The following is a 24,312-nucleotide window of genomic DNA, read 5'->3' as shown; positions in this document are numbered from 1 at the left end:
TTAACAGGAACCAGTGAAGGACACAACTAGATCATGTTGTAAAACAGTTGATTAAAGCTTTGTTTAATGCTTAGACCAAGTGCCTAGTAGTTTTCTTACATCAGGCACCACCAACTTGCTCGAAGTGAGACTGCCATTTCCCACATTAGCCATCCTTGTGGACTCGGAGTCCGAGTTGGTCATCGTTATGCAAGATATATTCTTGGCGTTCGGTGTCCTACGAGTGGACCTTGTGAAGTAGGGAGTGGCTTTGCCTGCCCAATATCCAGGGAAATGTAGTGAAACCCGGAAGTTGAACAGTGAGCCCTTATCATTGTAACGTCCCCTCCAATTTAGTGGATGTGTCACCAACATAGGAACAGGAGGAGGCCATTCAGCCCCTCGAGCCTGTTCCGCCATTCAGTTAGATCATGGCTGATCTGTACCTTAACTCCATCTACCCGCCTTGGTTCCGTAACGCTTCATACCCTTTGACGTAAGAAAACTACTAGGCACTTGGTCTAAGTGTTAAACAAAGCTTTAATCAACTGTTTTACAACATGGAAGTCTAGTTGTGTCCTTCACTAGTTCCTGTTAAGAATGTCCTGCGCAAGCTGGGCCCGTGCCCGAGTATTTATACTCTCCCTGGACAGTGCCGCCCGTAGGCCGCTCAGTATTATTTCATAAGTCTTTCTTTCATGAATGACTGATTCATGTCACCCTTACCTAACAAAAATCTAATAATCTCAGTTTTGAAATTTTCCATTGACCCCCCAGCCTCAACAGCTTTTTTGGGGGGAGAGTTTTCCAGATTTCCACCACTCCTTTGTGTGAAGTAGTGCCTCCTGACATCAGCCCTGAACGGTCGAGCTCTAATTTTAAGATCATGCCCCCTTTGTTCCTTGTTCCAGAGTCACGAGTCACTGGGTGATTTCCTTGGTAGGCAGAAGAACAATTCTATCAAATCATGGCTCGGGCTATGAACCACTGGATACATTTGTGGTACATAAATCAAGCAAAAGTGTAGTACTCAGTACCAACAGTAATATACATAGAAGTTAAAACATGGAAACAGGACATTTGGCCCAACTAGTCTGTGACAGTGTTTACCCTCCACGCGAGCAAACAGTTCTAATCACATTCACCCACCCTGTTCCCATATCCCTTCAACCCCTTTTCCTTCAGCTTAGTAATAATAAACTTCCACTAATCTCCTCAAAAAAAGTCAGAAATAACAAACACGCATCTCCTGCACTGACCCTGAATGTAAGACTAGCTCACAAGACAACATCATTTGCTTTTTATGTGGCTTTTTATGGAGTCCTCTGACTCAGCCTAGCTCAGGCCCCTGTCTGATTAGTGAGCTGGTCGCAGGAGATCCAATATAAACTTACAACCTGTAGCTTCTTGGGAACAGAAGGAGGTCACGGCCTTGCCCCTCTCACCAGCCTGCCTCAAGCCTTCAGCACAAGGACAGCCGTTAATCAAATTTATTCATTTAAAAAGATTCCCAGAATGTCCAATCACGCAGGGCATTTGAATTGAATGGAAGAGCCGGGCCCATCAATCAGTTCCAAAAACGGAATCATCTGTCGAATAGGACCCCCATCCAAGGACAATAGCGGCCATCAATTTACACCCATCAAGGCCGTGTTCTGAGGTGTATCTATCAGTCAGTCAGGGATGTGCATTCTCTGCTGCCTACAAACAGAATATTTAACCCTGTGTGTGTTGTGGCCAGATGGAAAGAATCCAATAAATAATCCAACAGTGGCAAAGATGAAGCAGTGATTTAGTGTCAAAATAAACCCTAGCTTAATCGAAACTGGATTGAGACTGCCCCAAGATCATTTGACCGTCAACAGATGGAAGAGACTTGCACCCCAATAGCCTGGGCTAAATTCAATGGCAGGTTCCAGAGCTAAAGGATGGGGGGGGATGGGTAGGGTGGGGAGGGTGGGTAATTTTGCCTTTGGATGATAATGTAAAACGGGCGACACTGGCTCAGCCACCCACTGAACGCCTCTCCGGATTTCCCTACAAGTGACTTCAGTGGAAAAAAAAAGTGGAGAGATGTTCTTCTCTCAGAGGGTGGTGAATCTTTGGAATTCTCTACCCCGGAGCGCTGTGGAGGCGGAGTCATCGAGTATAATCAAGGCAGAGACTGACAGACACCTGAACTACAAGGGAGTCAAGGGGTACGGGGAGAGAGCGGGAAAGTCGTGTTGAGGCCAAGATTGGATCAGCTATGATCTTATTGAATGGCGGAGCAGGCTCGAGGGGCCGATTGGCCGACTCCTGCTTCTGTTTCTTATGTTCTTATGTTTAAAGGGTAGCCAAGCTGATACTGCATGTTTTACACTATTGGCCAAAGTCAACACGAGCCCCAAATGTGCTAACCCCTTGGCCAATTCAGTCTCCTGTTGCCCTGGTTTGATTTTCTTTTTAAATTATATTCTTCTGTCTCTCTTTGGATTCCAGTCCTGCACCACACCCCACTCCCCCTGGCTTAGGCTGAGCAGATAACCAGTTGCCAGCCTCTCCTTCTGGCAGGGGCCCAATGGTGACTAAGCAGATCCCCCCTGAAATGTTTCCCTTTCTTTAAGTGTCTTCTTCCACCTGAAATTAGGAACTCCCCACAGGACAATCACACTCAAGGGAGCTCAAGGGGTACGGTAGCATAGTGGATTAACGATCCGGAGACATGAGTTCCAATCCCACCAGGTCAGCTGGGGAATTTAAATACAATTCATTAAATACATCTGGAATTAAAAAGCTAGTATCAGTAATGGTGACCATGAAGCTATCGGATTGTCATAAAAACCCATCTGGTTCACTAATGTCCTTCAGGGAAGGAAATCTGCCGTCCTTATCCGGTCTGGCCGGTATGTGACTCCAGACACACAGAAATGTGGTTGACTCTTGACTGCCCTCTGAAACGGCCTAGCAAGCCCATTATTCAAGGCGGCGGCTCACCACCCCCTTCTCAAGGGCAATTAGGGATGGGCAACTCCCGGCGACGCCCACGGCCCGTAAATGAATAATAAAAACCACAATGTGCTCTGCCACACTGGACTGTCCCAACACTTTATTCAAAAGCATGCATGGCACCATGGCGAGCCTGAAGTGAAGCCAGACTCAGAGGGCCCCTTGTTCAAATGCCAGCAGAAATGGACTTCTGAGCATGACGACTAAGGTATGGACGAATCTTGCAGTTTCTTAGATGGAGTGTTTGCTCGGTGTTTTATAGGTGGCTTGGTTGTGCATTACTTCTGAGTTCCGGTGCCTTGGAGGTACCATGGAATACTCGGGAAGACTCAGTAATACCAAGCAAAGGCTTATGCTCTTTCCCACACGGAAAAGGAGGAAAAACCACATGCAACAGGGAGAGTCACCCACTTTCCTCCATCCAATAGTCCACGATTTGAGAATAACATTGGCACAGGCCTGCAGGCAGAATGCCAGCCTGCCCCTTAGCTAGAGATGGGTCATGGCAGAGGGAGAGAGACCGATGAATTATTCATTCGGAAATACTGCTCCAATGATATCACAACGGGCAATTCTCCTCACAACCAGCAGTTTCCCAGATCTCGATTATGCTACATCAAGAGGGGGCATCTGCACACAATCTTGGCTCCCAGATTCTCTGTAACCAGCATAAAGCACCGTAAAAGAAATCAGGAGACATTGGTAAATGCACAGGCAGCTCCTTTTACAACATTAAGAATTACACAAAAATTCATTTGCTTATGGAAGAGGCAGTTAGGTTAGTCACTTCAGTGTTGGACTTGTGGGAGAAGGTACTGGGTTTGAATCCCAACAGAATTTAATCAGTCTTTCATGCACCAGAGATTGATAAAAATGGGTAGCATATCTTAGGAAAAACGTGAGGTGTTATCCACCCTGTCCCAGTATCTGTCCTCAGAGACACTGCTGGCTGCTTGTCAATGAAACAGGGATCGGTACCACAGCCAGTATATATTCATGTCAAACGAGGACTGATTTCCGTGTATGTTCGCTCTCTCTCTCATCAGAATACACTTCCCATTTAAGAATCCTACATTAAAGTGGCACAATGGTGACCTAGTGAAGCTCAATGGACAGGCCTGTCACTTTCACCGTGTTCCGTTCCATTCACCCAAAGCGTGACTCGATGAAGATAACTGACTTTGATCACTTACTTACCAGGATGATGTCAACCCGGTCCCTTTTGCTTTTGTCATACTTCATCAGTTTCTGCAGCTTTCTTCTCATTTCCAGGTCATTTCTGTCCAGATTTAGTACCTTGGCCACTTTACCTTGGATGAACGACTTAAAAGAAAAATTTAAATTCTTTTCTTTTAAATCAGCAACATTTAAATCACCCTTAAGGAAACATTTCTACCCTAAAGTTTCTTTTAAACACAGAGGCACCCTGAACATCACCATTCTCTGTGCTGGTTTGTAGCACTTGCTCATTGGACGGTACTCAGCCAATGAACTCTTTCTCTTTGCTGACTGAAATCCACAACAATTAACTGATATTTAAAGCAATAGATTATACAGTGATATAATGCACAGGCTTTCGGAACATTTAAATGGCCTGTAGCAATGCTGGACACCGGGGACAAACAGGCAATTCCTTGCTACAGTGTAAATGTCGGTAAATATATCGGATGAGTTTCCTGCAATATCATATCATTACTTTATGCCTGCCCATACATCACTTCTGGTGGGAAATCCCAGAACAGCACTGTTAACAACAGATAACAAAAAGAAAGAAAGAAAGAAAGAAAGAAAGGAGGAAGGAACAAAAGGAAAGAAGGAACGAAAGAAGGAAAGAAAGACTTGCATTTATATAGCCTGTCACGACCTCAGGACATCACAACGCATTTTACACTCAATGAACTACTTCTAACTGAGAAAACGTTCAAGTTAAAAAGTAAAGTTGGTAACATAAGAACATAAGAAATAGGAACAGGAGTGGGCCATACAGCCCCTTGAATCTGCTCCGCCATTCAATAAGATCATGGCTGATCTTCGACCTCAACTCCACTTTCCTGCCTGATCCCCATATCCCTTGATTCCCCTAGAGTCCAAAAATCTATCTGTCTCAGTCTTGAATATACTCAACGATTCAGCATCCACAGCCCTATGGGGCAGAGAATTCCAAAGGTTCACAACCCTCCGTGAAGAAATTCCTCCTCATCGCCATCTTAAATGGCCAACCCCTTATCCTGAGACTCTGCCCCCTAGTTCTAGACTCTCCAGCCACGGCAAACAACCTCTGAGCATCTACCCTGTCGATCCCCCTCAGGATCGTACCTTCACTTCACTTTTGTCCTCTGTATTGGGAACATGGCCAGGCGAGAGTGCAGCCCAAGGCTGGTGCTTCATCCATGGGCATCGTTTGGCCTTTGGCTCTTTCATTAAGAGGTTTTGGAAAATATCAGAAGTCAAGTCAAAAATAGCCTATGTAAATAAGAGAAAAAATAATCAGATGCAGTCAACAAAAGAGCTTAAAAATGCTGCATTTTTCTAATTATTGCAGGATTTAGGAATTCTGGAAGAAACTTAGTTGGAGAAAGAGTCAAAAACATTTGACTTCCCTGAATAGTATTTTGGCTGTTGAGAGCATGGTCCTCGAGTTTGGTGTAATCTATGAATGAAACTACTTTTCATTGAAACTGTGATTCTAGGTCATTAAAGATGCCAGAAACAGAAGGGGACCTGGCAAGGATCCCTTGGGGCCCCCTCACCTAATACTTTCCCCCCCCGTCCCCCCGCACCCCCCCCGCCGCCCCCCCGCTTTAGTGACCGAGCACCTCTAACGGAAACCCTTGTTTCCTTCCGTTCAGCCAGTTACTAATCCATGGCCATGCTTTAGATACCCACTCACCTTTACTTTATAAACAAGTCGTTCATGTAGCAAGAAAAAAAGACTTGCCTTTCACGACCTCAGGACGTCCCAAAGCACTTTGCAGCCAATTAAGAGCTACAGTCACTGTTGTAATGTAGGAAACGCAGCAGTCAATTTGCGCACTGTAAGGTTGCACAAACAGCAATGTTTTTGTTGGTTGAGGGAAAAATATCGACCAGGACACTGGGGAAAACTCCCCATATCTATTCAAAATAGTGCCGGGGATCCTTTTACAGCCACCTGAGAGAGCAGATGGTGTCTCTGTTTAACATCTCATCTGAAGAAAGACAGCACCTCCGACAGTGCAGCACTCCCTCAGCACTGCACTGGGGAACATCGACCTACATTTTGTGCTCAAGTCTCTGGAGTGGGGATTTGAACCCACAACCTTCTGACTGAGAGGCGAGAGTGCTACCCACTGAGCCACAGCAGACGCCTAATCAATAAGTTTATTATCTTATCAAAAGGCTTTTGGCAGTCATGGCATACTTCTTCACATGCTTCACCTCCTCAGAAACTGCAGCGGCGATAAGCTCAGCAGCAAATGCAGATCAAACTTGAAACCTTTTGGTCTGTGTGGCTAAACTACATCGAATGTCCAGCACAGAAACAGGCCATTCGGCCCAACTGGTCTGTGCTGGTGTTTATGCTCCACAAGAGCCTCCTCCCACCCCTCTTCATCTCACCCTATTAGAGTATCTTTCTATTCCTTTGTCCCTCATGTGTTTATCTAGGTTCCCCTTAAATGCGTCTATGTTATATTGACTTTGCTGACTGAAGCCTACACATCCTTGGTTTGACTTCACTGCGAGAGGCTCTTGCATTCCCGAGTGGCGAGAATGCCACTTACACTCATGGCATTTACCTGTTTGTACACTCCCTTGCCTTCTGCATCATCATCCATTTCATCGGTATCCTCTCGAGCCTCAGACACGGCGATCTCATCGCCACCTTGAAGTTGACCACGCTGGCTCCACAAGGTGTTGAAGGCATCTTCAACCAACTGCTGAACCTCCGCCAGGTTATGAGGTACGACAAAAACGGTTTCCTTCGAGTGCCTCCAGGGACCCGAGCACCACTGGTCCAACGCAAACATTTGTCCTCGGGTGTTACAGCCCTGGAATGGCTGGGGTCCTTTGAGTTCTTCATTGCTGATATCCTGGCTGCTTCCAAAAATACCTACGTTAAGCACCTCATCGAGTCGCTTGCAAGAGAAAGACAATGCAACAAACAGTATTTGAATTAAATGAGGGTACGATACTAATAATGCATTTCTATAGCACCTTTCACAACCGCAAGACGTCCCAAAGCGCTTTATAGCCAATGAAGTACTTTTGAAGTGTAGTCACTGTTGTAATGTAGCAGCCAATTTGCACACAGCAAGATCCCACAAACAGCCAATGAGATAATGACCAGATAATCTGTTTTAGCAACGTCGGTTGAGGTATAAATATTGGCCAAGACACCAGGGTGAATTCCCCAGCTTTTCTTCAGAATAGTGCCATGGGATCTTTTAAGTGCACCTAAAAGGGGCAGACAGGGCCTCAGTTTAATGTCTCATCAGAAAGGCAGCACTACACTGGGTGTGTCGGCCTTGATAACATGCTCAAATCTCTGGAGTGGGATTTGAACCCACAACCGGCTGACCCAAGAGGCGAGAGTGCCGCCCACTGAGCCACGGCTGACACCAGGAGAGGGGGGAAATGTACTAACTCAGCCTTGAAGACACTGCGACGACACAGTGCATCAGCGTGTCACAGTGCTCCACGGAACTATGTTGGGCATTGTAGGTTTCCACCTACAGGAGGTGCTGAGCAACAGTGAGATACTGGGCACATCCCACAGAAATGGAGGGGAAAATCAAAGGCTGAGTCACCAGGTGCATTTAAATTGCCTTTCGCATCAAAATATCTCAAAGTACTTTACACAATGGGTGTCCCTGATTTTAACTCCAGGTGGATTTCCCCACTCAGGCCTGAGTTAAAATTACAGTCGGGTCTCAATGACGTCATCGGGCCGCAGCATGCACAGAAGGACCCTGTTGGCTCCGGGCGTGTGTCCTTGCTGCCTGCTCAGGAGAGCAGCTTAAAATTGAAGATTTTTTTGAATCATGGCGGCTTTCGGACAGGTAAGAGCCAGGGCGATTTTAACTGCCCACCCGCCAGGTTTCTGCTGAGCGGGTAGGGTTAAAATTGCCCCAATATCGTTGAAAGGCAGCAACAGCTGTTGTAAAGGCAAATGAGGCAACCATTCTAAACCATCGACATCCCACAAACAACCAACGACCAATCTGTTTCTAGGTAGTCTGATTCAGGGAGGAGCATTGGCCAGGACACGGCAAACATCCTAGCTTTCTTCAAATCATTCCATGGGATCTTTAATGTCTACCTGAATCACTGGAACAGGTAGAAAGGACCTCGCTTGGTGTCTGGGCCATGTGGAGATAAAGTGCTGTTATGTATACTCAGGAAAATGACACAACGTAGAATCATACAACACCGTTTGGCCCATCGTGCCTGTGCCAGCTCTTTTAAGGTGCTATCCAATTAGTCCCACTCCCCCGCTCTTTCCCCAGAGCCCTGAAAATTTGTTCTTTCAAAAGGTAATTGGATGAATATTTAAAGTTATTATGGAACCTGCTTCCACCACCCTTTCAGGCAATGCATTCCAGATCATATGCTTAAAAGAAAATCTCCTCATCTCCCCTCTGGTTCCTTTGCCAATCATGTTGAAACACTTTCTCTTATTTATGTATAATGGCATCTGTACTCACAGTCAAACAATCCACCGCAGTCGGAGGACAGAGAATATTTCTTGCTTCTAAATTTGAATTGTGTCTTCTCTTGATTTCTGTGTATTCTTCTGCTGCGTCCCCTATGAACTTTGCTATTACATTTTTGATCGCGTTTTCTATGGCTTCTTGGCTGCAGCCTCCCTTCGCAATCCTAATTTGATCTTTGAGTTGTATACAGTCTATTCCTAAAAGGTCAATAACTTCTACAAAGGGTTCGTCATGGCCTCGCTGCCCTTTAAGTGGACCTCTGTTTTGCTGGGTCAGTGTAGAACAGTCTTGTGTGATTCGCTGTCCATCGAGCCCCTTTTCCCTCGTCTCTTTGGTGCTTTGATTTCGCTGTTCTTTGATACTGGTCAGTTCGCCCAAAGTTTCTTCTACAAGGTGTTCTGTGAGATGTTCCGTAACTTCATCCACCGACTGCTCACTGTCCTTACCCAGAGGACGTGGCAAAGCCCATGCGCGGACCAAGCCTTCTGAGTTTCCATGAGCATCCGAGCGCAATTTTGGTTCCACTTCAGCATCCAGCAAGTCTTGAGAACCTACAAATGATTCTACTGCCTTTGCACACTCCAGAATGATCTGTTCTAGTTCTTGCTCATCGATACTGCCTGGGTGTGGCTCTCCCTGGCTGAGTTGGGACGAAGCTGGCTTTTTGCCTCTCAGCTGGGAAATAGTTCCCTTCTCATTTGCCTTCTCTTCAAAGGAATGAGCTTCTTTCAATTCATCGTGCAGACTTTTGTAGTTTTGCCTAGATGGTCCATCAGAGAACGAGTCTTCACTGTCTGTGACATCTGTGTCAACTTCATAATCAGCCCATAGGCGTGAGATCTTGCCGGGAGTAACTAAAATGCCACATTTATTCATGCATTCAAAGTACTTCACTCCACAGAAGGTTCCATCATGGTCTCCTTTTGGTTTATCCAGTGCTACACCAGCCCAGTAACCCCGGCCAAATGATGTATGCCCTTTAAATCTTAAGGTACCAGGCTCTCTATGACTCACCAACACCCGGTCTCCAATATTAAAGCCCCTTAAAGGATCTGCCATTTGTTGGTCTGCTTGAGGTATGTGAATTCTTGAGGATTCAGACAACAGAAGACCTTCCCCCCCAAACTGCGTGCTGGTTTCCTCTTCTCCACTTGTTCCGAGTGGATGCTCGCACTTCTCTGTCACAGCGTTTTCCCTTTCTTCACCCATTTCTTCAATGGGGGGAGGAGGAGGAAGAGGAGTGACATCATCAGTGTTCAACAAGCTGTGTTTATCATTTATCAAAGAGTTAGCAACAGATAGCGGTGGTAGGTCTTTGAGTCTAACAAGTGTATTTTCTCCAAATGGAGATGGAAGCTCTTTGTTTATACACAAAATCATTTCTTCAGCTGGAGGTGGAAAGTCTTCACTTTCATATAACATTAATTCATCAACTGGAGAGCTTAAATCTTTTATATTGAACATACTGTCTTCCTCAACTGGAGATAGCAGCTCCTCGCTTATAGATGAGATTTCTTCCACAAGAGATGGCTGCTCCTCCTGAGCCAATGAGCCAATTCCTTTGACTGAAATGACCAAGTCTTCCTCTTTGCATAAGGACGCCTTTAAAACTGGAGGTAAAGTATGCCTACTGCACGACTTCTCTTTATCATTCAAAGATGGCAATTCATCACTTTTAGATGCAATGTCTTCAGCTACAGGTGACTGGTCCGCGCTACACGAGACCATTTCTTCAACCGTTTTACTTCTTAATGAATCTGCTTGTTCGAGTGAAGATGACAGTTTTTCTTTTGCGCGCAAAATATCTTTCGCGGATGATTGCACCGCCTCATTGTGTAACGAGACTTGGTCTTGGCCGTCTGAAATTTCTTCAGTGCTAGAAAAGTCATCAATGTACGAAAGAGGGATCATTGGCGATATAACCCCTGCGGTCCTGGAGCTGCTGCCGGGAGTCCACTGACCATGCGCTAAAGCTGCACTCTCGTCCAGGAGACGGCTGCTTCTCAAGGAAGGTGGAGTTTCAGAGAAATGATCATCCTTTCCAAGGGGTGATTCAGCAGCTGTCATTTCCTGACAATCCACCTCTCTTGCAGGTTTAAGTATCGGTGCCAGCTCTACTGGAGGCTGGTGGGTAGATGAAGGCCTGAAACCAGAGATATTTTCAGAACGATTGGGCAAACCAAACCTGTTTTCTTCAGTGTCTTCTGTATTCTTGACAATGTTACTCGGTTGAATATTCTCAAGTTCTATGCTTTGTTCTGCTTTCAGGTTGGTATTGTTATTCAATAAGTGGTGGGCAGAGGTTTGTGAAGAATTACCTGTTGCCTTGGTACCAAATTCATTCCAGTTATTATTTGGGTGCAGCTGGGACCTCCTTCCAAACAACGATCCTGTTAGTTTTGATGGAGATATTATCACATTTTGTTCTGCTTCAAGTACAATAGAACGTTTTTTAGACAAAGCGTCGTCAGATGAACCATTACTTTTAGTTCCATTGCAAGCTGCATCGTCGGGCTTGCTATCTCGGGGAAACTCTTCCGTGCAGCCGCTGGATGAGTCTGAAGGCTCAACAACAATGTCTGAACTTCCGGATGTTTCTGGAGACCCACAAGGTGTAAGAGTTTCCGATTGGTTTTCCGCTCTCTGAATCCCGACAACTGGCTCAGAGGAAGGAGGAAGCTGGGAGACAGGGCCATGGGATGGTTTGCCATCCATCTCAGACTTACCAGGTGGATAACTCACATCCACAGACCCAGTTATCTCTTGTGGTTTCAATACCTTTCCCGTGTCTTTATCTTTTTCACCTGAAGTGACAGTAATAGTAAAAATCTGAGCATGTTCAACACCTGCACTTTCATTAAAAAATAGCAAATACCTTAAAAATAAGAATTATTGTAAGAATCATTGTGTATCTCCCTACCTCGCTTTGAAGGCAAGTCTTGTGACTGAAGTATCTCAGCACTTGGTTTTGCTGAATGCTTAAGAATATTAGACCTAAGTTAAAAAGGAAATCTTTCATCAGTAACTGCTCTCAGACATCTTCAAATCCAGCTCACGCTAGGTTTTATTACTGGCTTATCTCCGATGGCTTTGCTGACAAATAACAAACTTAACAAAATTAAACTGAGAGCATAAAGCGGAAGAGGAGGGATCCAAACAGTTACGCTATGGGCAGAGCGGGTGAGGAGTCAGAGGGAACCACTGCTGCCTTACACTCAGAGCGGTGCCGGTAACTTGTTTGAATTCTTCTTACTTCTCTCGCTCTTTTCTTTTGTAAACGTATAAAATGCTTAAAGGGCTTGACAGGGTAGATACTGAGAGATTGTTTCCCCTGGCTGGGGAGTCTAGAACTAGGGGGCACAGTCTCAGGATAAGGGGTCGTCCATTTCGGACTGAGAGGAGGAGAAATTTCTTCACTCAGAGGATTGTGAATCTTTGGAATTCTCTACCGCAGAGGGCTGTGGATGCTCAGTCGTTGAGTATATTCAAGACAGAGAGCGATAGAATCAAGGGATATGGGGATAGTGCAGGAAAGTGGAGTTGAGGTCGAAGATCAGCCATGATCTTATTGAATGGCGGGACAGGCTCGAGGGGCCGAATGGTCCATTCCTGCTCAGATTTATTACGTTCCCTCTACATTTTTGTCTTTGCTCCTTTTCTTCTGGTTTTACTCATCTTCCTCCTTCTGCTTTTGATTCCTCCTGTTCTCCTGCCTATATATGCTGCTCATCGTTTCACTGTTTGGAATGACTGCATGCAAAGGGAGGAGAGCAGAGTGTCAAAACAGCTCAGGGCGTGAGTGGGCTTTGGATGGTGGGAGATCAGGTATTTTTGGCTGTGCTTATCTTACTGCCTTACTTCCTCACGGGGGTGGGGGTAGAAGGGGGGGAAGGGGAAGGGCAGCAATCTCAAAGGCCCAATTCTGGAGCATTTATTCAAGTTTGTATAAAAAGCTGTTGCGCTGATTTTTCACTGTAATTCAATCGGCGGGGTGGGGTGGGGGGGTGGGGGTTGGGGTGATATTTTCAGATCGCACTTGCAAGAGGGAGGTTGGGAGCAAGAAGAGGCTGCAGACCAAGAAGCAAGGCCAGAGCTGGGAGAACGTGGACCAGAGTGAGGAGGCTTTTGAGGGGGGGGGGGGAAAGAGAGATGCATCAAGGCAGAAGGTTTTAGCAAGACATTACCAGCATCCTGCAATGATGGGCACGATGGGCCGAATGGCCTCTTTCTATGAATGATAGGCTCAAAAGTCAATGTCAGCATTCAGGACAGCAAAGCTGAGCCTGACCCAATGACCACACCCTGGGCATTTTCCAGCAAGCGGTCTACTGATAGCAGTCAGGAGTAGGAGCCCCGGCTGAATTTCCCACCCCCCCGCCATAGCAGGACCTCAACTGCTGCCGTCACTGTTAACCGTGAGCTCAGTCAACTCCAGTGTTAATGCTCCTTCTCAATGCAATACAATCACTTGCCCTCCTTGCAGGTCCGGTTTCAATTTCATAGACAGACAAAATATGACAAGAACCACATCCAGCAATTAATAATGTCCTCCACACTTTGAAGGACGACATGATCTATTTGTAACGGTGAAGGTTTTTTCCGTAATCTCTGTACCTCTGCGGCCAAGGGAAAACTACTCGTGGCTTGTGCTGGGCTACAGCAGGGGTTTTAATTTGTGGCTTTAGAATTTCGTCGAAGTCAGTGTCTGTAATCAATTCAGCCCGTGTCTTACTGATAAAGGCATCGTACGCCTGAAAGAAAAAACAGCAGAAATGACAAAATGTTACTGTCACGAATTGTCAATGGGCAAATTGTCAAAACACGGACAGAAGAATCACTTCAGAGTGAGAGGCTGCCTAGCTCAGCGTTCAGCTGGCATTTTAATCTTCAACACCCTGAAGCTTAAGTGGCTCCGGAATGTCAGCTAAAACTGCTCCCAGATTCAGGGTTAATTCAAAGTCACTTAACTCAAATGATCTGATAGTCATTTTTTTAATACATAAACTTCTGAATTTCCTGCGGTATTTATATTGCTTAATTTAATTTACTGCATAATTCACAGTTTTTAATGCAATGCTGCTGCATTTGTCTGAATAACAAAAATAATTAATTTGCTGGGAAGTGCTTTGAGACATCTGGAAGAAGAGAAAGGTGCTATATAAATGCAAGTTCATTCTTCTATATAAATATAGACAACTTCCCAAAGCCTTTCCACCATCGACAAGGCACAAGTCAGGAGTGTGATGGAATACTCTCCACTTGCCTGGATGAGTGCAGCTCCAACAACACTCAAGAAGCTCGACATCATCCAGGACAAAGCAGCCCGTTTGATTGACACCCCATCATAGAAACATAGAAGATAGGAGCAGGAGTAGGCCATTCGGCCCCTCGAGCCTGCTCCGCCATTCAATGAGATCATGGCTGATCATCCAAACTCAGTACCCTGTCCCTGCCTTCTCCCCATATCCCTTGATCCCTTTAGCCTTAAGAAATATATCTAACTCCTTCTTGAATATATTTAATGAATTGGCCTCAACTGCCTTCTGTGGTAGAGAATTCCACAGGTTCACCACTCTCTGGGTGAAGAAATTCCTCCTCATCTCTGTCCTAAATGACTTACCCCTTATCTTTAGACTGTGACCCCTGGTTCTGGACTCCCCCGCCATCGGGAACATCCTTCCTGCATCTAATCTGTCTAGTCTTGTTAGAATTTCATAAGTTTCAATGAGATCCCCTCTCATTCTTCTAAACTCCAGCGAGTTTAAGCCCAACCGACCCAATCTCTCCTCATACGTCATTCCTGCCATCCCAGGTATCAGTCTGGTGAATCTTCGCTGCACTCCCTCCATGGCAAGAACATCCTTCCTCAGATAAGGTGACCAAAACTGCACACAATACTCAAGGTGTGGTCTCACCAAGGCCCTGTACAACTGCAGCAAGACATCCTTGTTCCTGTACTCGAATCCTCTCGCTACGAAGGCCAACATACCATTTGCCTTCTTAACTGCCTGCTGCACCTGCATGCTTACCTTCAGCGACTGGTGCACAAGGACACCCAGGTCTCGTTGCACTTCCCCTTCTCCCAATCTACTGCCATTCAGATAATCTGCCTTCCTGTATTTGCCACCAAAGTGGATAACCTCGCATTTATCCACATTATACTACATCTGCCAAATCACCCAACCTGTCCAAATCATACTGGAGTTTCTCAGCATCCTCCTCACAGCTCACACACCCACCCAGCTTTGTGTCGTCTGCAAACTTGGAGATATTACATCTAGTTCCCTCGTCTAGATCATTAATATATATTGTGAATAGCTGGGGTCCTAGCACCGATCCCTGCGGTACCCCACTAGTCACTGCCTGCCACTCGGAAAAAGACCCGTTTATTCCAACTCTTTGCTTCCTGTCTGCCAACCAGTTCTCTATCCAAGTTAGTACCTTGCCCCCAATCCCTTGTGCTTTAACTTTACACGCTAATCTCTTATGCGGGACCTTATCGAAAGCCTTCTGAAAGTCCAAATACACCACATCCACTGGTTCTCCCTTATCTATTCTACCAGTTACATCCTCAAAAAATTCCAGTAGATCAGTCAAGCATGATTTACCTTTTGTAAATCCATGTTGACTTTGTCCGATCCTGTCACTGTTTTCCAAGTGCTCTGCTATTACATCTTTTATAATGGACTCTAGCATTTTCCCCACTACCGATGTCAGGCTTACTGGTCTATGATTCCCCGTTTTCTCTCTAACACCTTTTTTGAATAGTGGGGTTACATTAGCTACCCTCCAATCCATGGGAACTGTTCCAGAGTCTATAGAATTTTGGAAGATGACCAGCAATGCATCTACTATTTCTAGGGCCACTTCCTTAAGTACCCTAGGATGTAGATTATCAGGCCCTGGGGATTTATCGGCCTTCAAACCCGTCAATTTCCCTAACACCATTTCCCTACAAATACTGATTTCATTCAGTTCCTCACTCTCATTAGACCCTATGTTCCCCGACATCTCTGGGAGGTTATTTGTGTCCTCCTTTGTGAAGACAGAACCAAACTATGTATTTAATTGGTCTGCCATGTCTTTGTTCCCCATTATAAATTCCCCTGATTCTGACTGCAAGGGACCTACGCTTGACTTCACCAATCTTTTTCTCTTCACATATCTATCGAAGCTTTTACAGTCAGTTTTTATGTTACCTGCAAGCTTACTCTCATACTCTATTTTCCCCCTCTTAATTAATCCCTTTGTCCTCCTTTGCCGAATCCTAAACTGCTCCCAATCCTCAGGTTTGCTGCGTTTTCTGGCCAATTTATATGTCCTCTCCTTGGATCTTATGCTATCCCTAATTTCCCTTGTTAGCCACGGTTGAGTCACCTTTTTTGTTTTATTTTTATGCCAAACAGGGATGAACAAATTCTGTAGTTCATCCATGCGATCTTTAAATGTTTGCCATTGCCTATCCACCGTCAACCCTTTAAGTAACGTTCCCCAATCCATCCTACCCAACTCGTGCCTCATACCATCGTAGTTTCCTTTATTTATATTCAGGACCCTAGTCTGAGTCAAATACTTCACTCTCCATCTTAATGAAGAATTCTATCATATTATGATTGCTCTGCCCCAAGGGGCCTCGCACAACAAGATTGCTAATTAATCCTTTCTCATTATATAATACCCAGTCTAAGATGGCCATCCACCACCTTAAACATTCACTCCCTCCACCACCGGCATACCGTGGCTGCAGTGTGTACCATCTACACAATGCACTGCAGCAACTCGCCAAGGCTTCTTCGGCTGCACCTCCCAAACCCGTGACCTCTTCCACCTAGAAGGACAAGGGCAGCAGGTGCATGAGAACACCACCACCTGCAAGTTCCCCTCCAAGTCACACACCATCCTGACTTGGAAATATATCGCCGTTCCTTCATCGTCGCTGGGTCAAAATCCTGGAACTCCCTCCCTAACAGCACTGTGGGAGTACCATCACCACACAGACTGCAGCAGTTCAAGAAGGCGGCTCACCACCACCTTCTCAAGGGCAACTAGGGATGGGCAATAAATGCAGGCCTTGCCAGTGACGCCCACATCCCAGGAACGAATAAAAAAAAATGTAAATTCATTTTTTTTTTCCAGTCGGTAAGGGCCATGCCTGTTATATGTTGTTCCCACTGATGTATATGACAAACCTCCAGCTGTCTGCACAGCTCAGCTTCCTCCCTCTTTAACTTTTCCCTGTGCCGCCTCTTCTGCTCACTCTGCACGTTGCCCATCATTGCCCGACGGTTCGCCAGCTCATGCCTCAGTGGCGAGGCGCAGGTTTCCCCAATGGTTGGTCCCGGGACCGTCTCTGGAATGGAAAGTAGTTACCAGTTCACCGTTTGGCTGATGAAATGCCCTACTGTACCCAGTGGTGTGGAACCGGGAGCAAGAACTCACCGTGCCGGCAAGCATGAGCCTGAACCCATCGGCCAGCATATCATATCATGGCACACCACAGGTTGTAGTCAGCGTGTTGCAATGGGGTTCATCGTTTTAAAACACAACTGTGCCCGTTTTACCTCTGGCCCATTATTTTAAAACGCGATATCTACATTCCCTGGTTTTTAACAACATTCTTCTACATATATTTTGGAGCCGATAATCGGTTGGTTATCAAACCTGAAACACACGTCTTTCTTGGCACCCGGCACAAAACCAGATGCAACCACATCCAGATATAGGACCAAAACAGCTACCCCACCCCCCCAACCCCCCAAAAAAATCAGCAGATTGATAATGGTTAGCACAATATAAATCCTCTCTTTAAGACAACAGGCACAGTAAGTAACAACAGAAAACTCTGGAAACGCTGGAGATACTCAGCAGGTCAGGCAGCATCCATGGAGAGAGAAACAGAGTTAATGTTTCAGATCGAAGACCCTTCGTCAGAACTGAGAAAAAGCTTTTATCCAGTTCTGAAGAAGGGTTTCAGCCTGAAACGTTAACTCTGTTTCTCTCTCCACGGATGCTGCCTGGCCTGCTGAGTTTTTCCAGCGTTTCCTGTTGTTATTTCGGATTTCCAGAATCCGCAGTATTTTGCTGTTGTAACAGGCTCAGTAATCTGTGTTGTGCCAACTTGGCTCAGTTGGCAGCATTTTGACCTCTGGGGCAAGAGGTTGTGGGATTGCGGCCTGCACCATGACTTTGAGCTGATAATCTACACTCCAATGCAGTACCGAGGGAGTACTGTCTTTCGGACAAGATGTTAAACGAAAGTGCTTGTGCCTGCTCTGGTGGATCAGGTGAAAGTTCAAAGGAAAGCAGAGTGTTCTCCCAGTGCCCAAAGTGAACGGTGACAGGGACTCATCGTTCAGGATATGTATTGTCAATGGTTGGACCAAACACACCACCAATGATAGAGTAGATCGGGTGTGTTGGTCCTTCACCCTATATCTGTTACCAAGTCTAAAAGGGTTAAATTATGAGGACAGGTTGCATAGACTGGGCTTGTATTCCCTTCAGTGTAGAAGATTAAAGGGCGATCTAATTGAGGTGTTTAAGATGATTAACTGGACACTGCTGGGAGCAAACCCTGGACAAAAATCATAGGGACTTTAAAAAATAGTTGTTTTTCATTCATATTCTTTGAAAAGAATGAGAGGGCATTTCATTGAAATTCTGACAGGGCTAGACAGACTGGATGCAGGGAGGATGTTTCCCCTGGCTGGGGGGTCGAGAACGAGGGGTCACAGTCTCAGGATATGGGGTAGGACATTTAGGACTGAGATGAGGAGAAATTTCTTCACTCAGAGGGTGGTGAACCTGTGGAATTCTCTACCACAGAAGGCTGTGGAGGCCAAGTCGCTGAATATATTTAAGGAGGAGATAGATAGATTTCTAGACACAAAAGGCATCGAGGGGTATGGGGAGAGAGCGGGAATATGGTATTGAGATAGAGGATCAGCCATGATCATATTGAATGGCGGAGCAGGCTCGAAGGGCCGAATGGCCGACTCCTGCTCCTATGTTTCTATGTTTCTATTAAAAGATTTGATCGGGTAGATAGAGAGAAACTATTTCCTCTGGTGGGGGGAGTCCAGAACAAAAGGGCAGAACCTTAAAATTAGAGCCAGGCCATTCAGGGGTGATGTCAGGAAGCACTTACATAAGAATTAGGAGCAGGAGTTGGCCATTCGGCCCCTTGATCCTGCTCCGCCATTCAATAAGATCATGGCCGATCTTCGACGTCAACTCCACTTTCCCGCCCGATCACCATATCCCTTGATTCCCCTAGAGTCCAAAAATCTATCGATCTCAGCCTTGAATATACTCAAAGACTCAGCCTCCACAGCCCTCTGGGGCAGGCTTCTTCAGACAAAGGGTGGTGGAAATCTGGAACTCTCTCCCCCAAAAAGCTGCTGAGGCTGGGGGTCAATTTCAAATTTCAAAACTGAGATAGATTTTTGTTAGGCAAGGGTATTAAGGGTTACAGAACCAAGGCAAGTTGATGGGAGTTAAGATACAGATCAGCCATGATCTCACTGAACGGTGGAACAGGCTCGAGGGGCTGAATGGCCTCCTCCTGTTCCTATGTTCCCAATTCCACTTCAGTCCCCTCAGCGAGTGCTCCACATAGTATTTAAAGTTTACAGGGATGGTGCAGTCCTCCTGAACATTAACATCAGGCCACAGAGTAGCAGCAGGTAGGTTTGTCCCCACCAGTCTTCATGCAGTGAATTTTCAATCTTGGCCCCCTCACCAGACAGAAATGCCTTGGAGATTCCATAATTCTTCCCTGCAACAAGGAAGAATTAGAAGGCCACCTGTGGGCTACAGTGACTGGGGATAAAGCAACATTAGCAGAGGTCTGGGGCCCAATCCTCTCAGCCTGGAAAGATACAAACTTGAGAACACTTTGGGGGGGAAATGAAGAAATTAAAGAAATGTAACTTCTAAAACTTTTATTTATATAGCGCCTTTCACGGCCTCAGGACATCCCAAAGCATCTTACAGCCGATGAAGTACCTTTGAGGTGTAGTCACTGTTGCAATGTAGGAAATGCAGCAGCCAATTTGTGCACAGCAAGATCCCACAAACTGCGATATAATGACCAGATAATCTGTTTTAGGTGCTGATTGAGCGATAAATATTGGTCAGGACTCTGGGAGAACTCCTCTGCTCTTCTTCAAACTAGTGCTGTGGGATCTTTTACACCCACCCGAGAGGGCAGCCGGGACCTCAGTTTAACGTCTCATCCGAAAGACAGCGTGGGATTTGAACCCATGATGTTCTGACTCCGAGGCGAGAGTGCTCCTGAGCCACGGCTGAAGTGATGTCACTCTGGCACCCCTAGTACAAAATGGAAAGCGACGGATTCTAACTGGGCCAGACTACAGTACGTCTGGGCACATCCAGTTCTGTCCGACCTTTTCTCAAAGCCTTTCCTTCCCTCCCTGAGACTTCTTGCTCTTTAAGAGGAAATTATTTCAGTATCCAGCAGCTTTTGCGTGTGTGGGAGCATCGGAGAAGATTGTCATGAATCTTATCATGACTCATGAAGTAACAGTAAGCGGTCAGCTGGTGGCGCCGTCCAAGGAGTATCAATACTCGGGCGTGGGCCCAGCTTGCTCAGGATGTTTCTGTAACCAGGAACTAGTGATGTAACTAGAATCTCATGGTTGTGAAACAGTTGATTAAAGCCTTGTTTTATACTCAAACCAAGTGCTCAGTAGTATTTTTACATCAAAGATGGTCAGACTCTGCGTCCGTGCCCTCGCGTTTGAAGAGCTTGCTGATATTCACGGCCTGGGCATGCACGCAAAGGATGGCCTTAGCCAAGGTACCACAGGGCGACTGGCGTCCGTGGTACCGTACCCCAGCAAGGAGCCAAACACTTCCAGGAGAACTGGGCGAAAGGATAGCAGGTCAAGAGAAGAGATCTTTGGAAAGAAAAAAGTTAATTGGAATGAGAAAGATTATTTTCCCTTCTTACCAGTGATAGGTAAACCGTTGTCTGCTTGAATCTCAGCCAACTCCATTGCTGACTTTTCAGAAGGTTCCAGAACAATTGTAGACACCTGCGCCAAGCTTCCAGCGGAAGGTTTCTATAATGGGGAAACCCAAATATAAAAGGTTTCATTTTAACCACAAGCTATGGAACATAAAATTGAATTCTACAGGCTGAGATTAGTTGGCCGGTGTGGTACTCGAACCACAAGTGGCCTGACATCATTAATCCTCAGTCGTCTTCTGTTGTGTTGCTCCTGGGCAGTCTGGGCTCTGGTGTAAGGGTGTGTTGGGTAGCTGCGGAGATTGGAGCTGCCATTAATTTGTCTTGTCCCTGTAAGACTGCTCAGTTACTCCTTCCTACATTACAACAGTGACGACAGTCCAAAAAAGTACTTCATTGGCTGTAAAGCGCTTTGAGACATCCAGTGGTCGTGAAAGGCGCTATATAAATGCAAGTCTTTTTTATTTCTTTCCGTTGTAAATGGGCCCATCCTGAGGTTAATTAGAGGCTTGGAGAAGTTTCTCTACATTGGCAAATGCTTGTAAATCCCTTAGCGAGCAGCCAGGTTATCAACCTCAGCAGAAACCAACACAAAATGATGGGCTTTCTATTTTTTTCTCTAAAATATAGTTCAGTTGCGATTTGTTACGATATGTTACCCAATCGGGTACACATTTTGCATTTACGACACCTTTAAATGTGACCATTTCAGGTGTCATGGGTACGCGAGGTGCAAGACTTTTATTACGTATGTAGATATATTTACTTAAATCTACTTTTGTTTGCCACAAAACTAAAAAGCCCCCGTAGCCCACATGTTCAAATTTCAGCAATAATGTTAATGTTAATCCTTGACCTAACATACTTTTAAATAAACAAGATCATAAATGTCTTGACTAAACAGTATCAAATTTACAAGCTCTTTAATCCACATCACCCCCTAAAAAGAAAAGAAAGACTTGCATTTCTATAGCGCCTTTCACGGCCACCGGACGTCTCAAAGTGCTTTACAGCCAATGAAGTACTTTTCGAAGTGTAGTCACTGTTGTAATGTAGGAAATCTACACGCACCTCATCCAAGGCTATAATTCCAACAAATCAAACCCTTTCCAGTAACTCCCATTGTACAAGATCCCAATGGACTGCTGTTGTGTTGTACAGAATTCCAACAGATCCTTTTCTATTGACTCCGACTGTATAGAATCCGAATGAACCAACCTCGTCCCATTCTTTCCCATCGTAAGGAATTCTAACCTCTTTCCGTTCAGTCACACTTTTATAGAATTCTAATGGGCCAAATCACTTCCCATTCTCCCTTATTGTGTGGAATCTTAGCACGCAGCATTCCCGATCACCGAGTTTTAATGCTGAGTACACTTAGTCAAGTTAACCCAAAAGTAAATGTTAACCAAAGGCAGCTGCACCATTTAGTCTAATTACCTTTGAGTAAAATATTTGTTTTTGATAAGCGCTTTCTGTTGTTTTGCTTTCAACTCAGTTGTTTGAGGAATGATTAAGTGTGCTGTGGTCCAAAAATTTGTACATTGTCCATTTCTGAAGTTTGTAGAAATCCTGATACATTCATAGTACCTCTTGGCAAATTGGTTTGAATTAGATACACAGACTGTGCACAGTGAGAGCTTGATTATTAATGGAACTCTGCACATTTCACTATCACATATTTATTTTATTGAGTTTGATTAGTGTTTTATTTACCCTGTGTAAAACATGATTAATATATTGTACATTAACAGATTCTCTTTTAATCTACATCAAGAAATCCTTTCAACAAATGTAGCTGAGTGTTTACTCGAACTCTGATTCACAGTTTATGAAATTATCTGATAAAATTACTGCCCGTTAATCACTTGATTTATCTCTTCCCCCCCCCCCCCTTCACTTTCATTCGTCTTCTCTTGAATTTTCGGACTCCTGCTGGGTTATAGTTCTATGGACAGTGCCTGTCCTCTGATACCCACATGTGCCAACCTGGACAGTGAGCATCAGCAAGGGTGTATGGCCAAGGGTGGTGGGGAGAATTAAACAAACAAAATTGGCCCTGTCCTCACCCAACAGTCACACATGCACTTTCCAGCAGGTCAGCAACCCAAGACGATATTCTTTTTCCCCCTTTCCTCAGTCTTCCTTGTTGTCACATTGGATGAGATCAGCAACCTCAGTATGGACTGAATGTTTACCTTAGGCTGAATGGTTCACTAACTGACCCCTTTTTTTTTCCATTCATTGGATGTGGATGTCAGCAAGGCCTGCATTTATTGCCCATCCCTAATTGCCCTTCTATGAATACAACTGAGTGGCTTGCTAGGCCATTTACAGAGAACAGTTAGGACCTATAGGCTGGGTAAGGACAGCAGCTTTCCCAAAGGACATTACCACAATTGAGATACTAGCTTTTTATTCCGGATTTATATTACTTGAATTTAAATTCCTCAGGTGCTGTGATGGGATTTGAACTCATCTGCCACCTGAATCATTAGACCAGGCCTCTGGGTTACTAGTCCAGTAACATAACCACTATGCTACCATTCCTCCGCCCTGAGAACAACCTTCTATATTGAAGACTATTATATAAACCACCAGTTCCCATCGTACCTACCACATTCCATTGCCCACGACTCTGCTCAGCCAAAGGGACATCTGCAGCCGAGGTCACCACTTCGTCAGTCCCAAGAGGTTGGTTTGATTCGCCCGAGTGTGAGCGTTCCTCATCGTTCCAGTTATCTAATTTGGGAAGAGCACAGATGGGAGATAATACCTTAGGTCACATATACACACAGATCGAGATGATCACAGGGTCGATTGCCAGTCTGTGCTGAGTTAGTTGATCTCGGGCAGGGCTCTGGTTAAAGCACCACCAATGGCTCTAGCACCCCTGGGTTAGCAAAAGAGAGAAATCACACACGGATCCTCACCATCTACGGAAAGTCAAGAAAGAACTTGCATTTCTACAGCGCCTTTCATAACCTCAGGACGTCTCAAAGCGCTTTACAGCCAATGAAGTATTTTTTGAAATGTAGCCACTGTTGTAATGTAGGAAACATGGCAACCAATTTGCACACAGCAAGCTCCCACAAACAGCAATGTGATAATGATCCAATCATCTGTTTTTAGTGATGTTGGTTGAGGGGATAAATGGTGGCCAGGACACCGGGGAGAACTCCCCTGCTCTTCTTTGAAATAGTGGCCGTGGGATCTTTTACGCCCACCTGAGAGGGCAAGACGGGGCCTCGGTTCAACTCCTCATCCCGAAAGATGGCACCGCCCTCAGTTACTGCACTGGAGTGTCATCCTGGATTATGTACTCAAGTCTCTGGAGTGAGACTCAAACCTGTGACCTTCTGGTTCAGGGACGAGAGAGTGCTGCCCAATGAGCCACAGCTGACACTTGGATATTTCCTGGTACAGCTGATGGCAGCACGGCAGTACGTGCACTACTGGCCCCAAGTACTTGTAAATGGCAAATGAATTTCAGTCTAGACAAGTGTGAGGCGTTATATTTTGGTAGGAAGAATAAGAAGGTGCCATGCTGCTTGGAGTGCGGGAAGTGGTGTTGAGGCCAAGATTGGATCAGCCATGATCTTATTGAATGGCGGAGCAGGCTCGAGGGGCCGAATGGCCGACTCCTGCTCCTGTTTCTTT

General features: G+C 45.4%; 1 protein-coding gene across 1 annotated transcript in view; it reads right to left on the bottom strand.

The window, feature by feature from the left end:
• Positions 1-24,312, bottom strand: part of LOC147101643 (uncharacterized) — a 147,438-nt gene that overhangs the window by 10,098 nt on the left and 113,028 nt on the right. The window contains 9 exon segments of the mRNA XM_085965137.1: positions 4,165-4,290; positions 5,284-5,430; positions 6,744-7,082; positions 8,652-11,464; positions 11,581-11,654; positions 13,275-13,411; positions 16,850-17,010; positions 20,635-20,746; positions 23,270-23,394. Coding sequence (XP_085821263.1) covers positions 4,165-4,290; positions 5,284-5,430; positions 6,744-7,082; positions 8,652-11,464; positions 11,581-11,654; positions 13,275-13,411; positions 16,850-17,010; positions 20,635-20,746; positions 23,270-23,394 — 4,034 coding nt within the window.

The sequence above is a fragment of the Somniosus microcephalus genome, chromosome 23 (genome assembly GCF_052327205.1).
Source record: "Somniosus microcephalus isolate GS21.2 chromosome 23, FLI_Smic_1.0, whole genome shotgun sequence".
NCBI lineage: Eukaryota > Metazoa > Chordata > Chondrichthyes > Squaliformes > Somniosidae > Somniosus > Somniosus microcephalus.
Note: the sequence above shows the minus strand (reverse complement) of the source record. Positions and strands in the feature narration are given on the sequence as shown.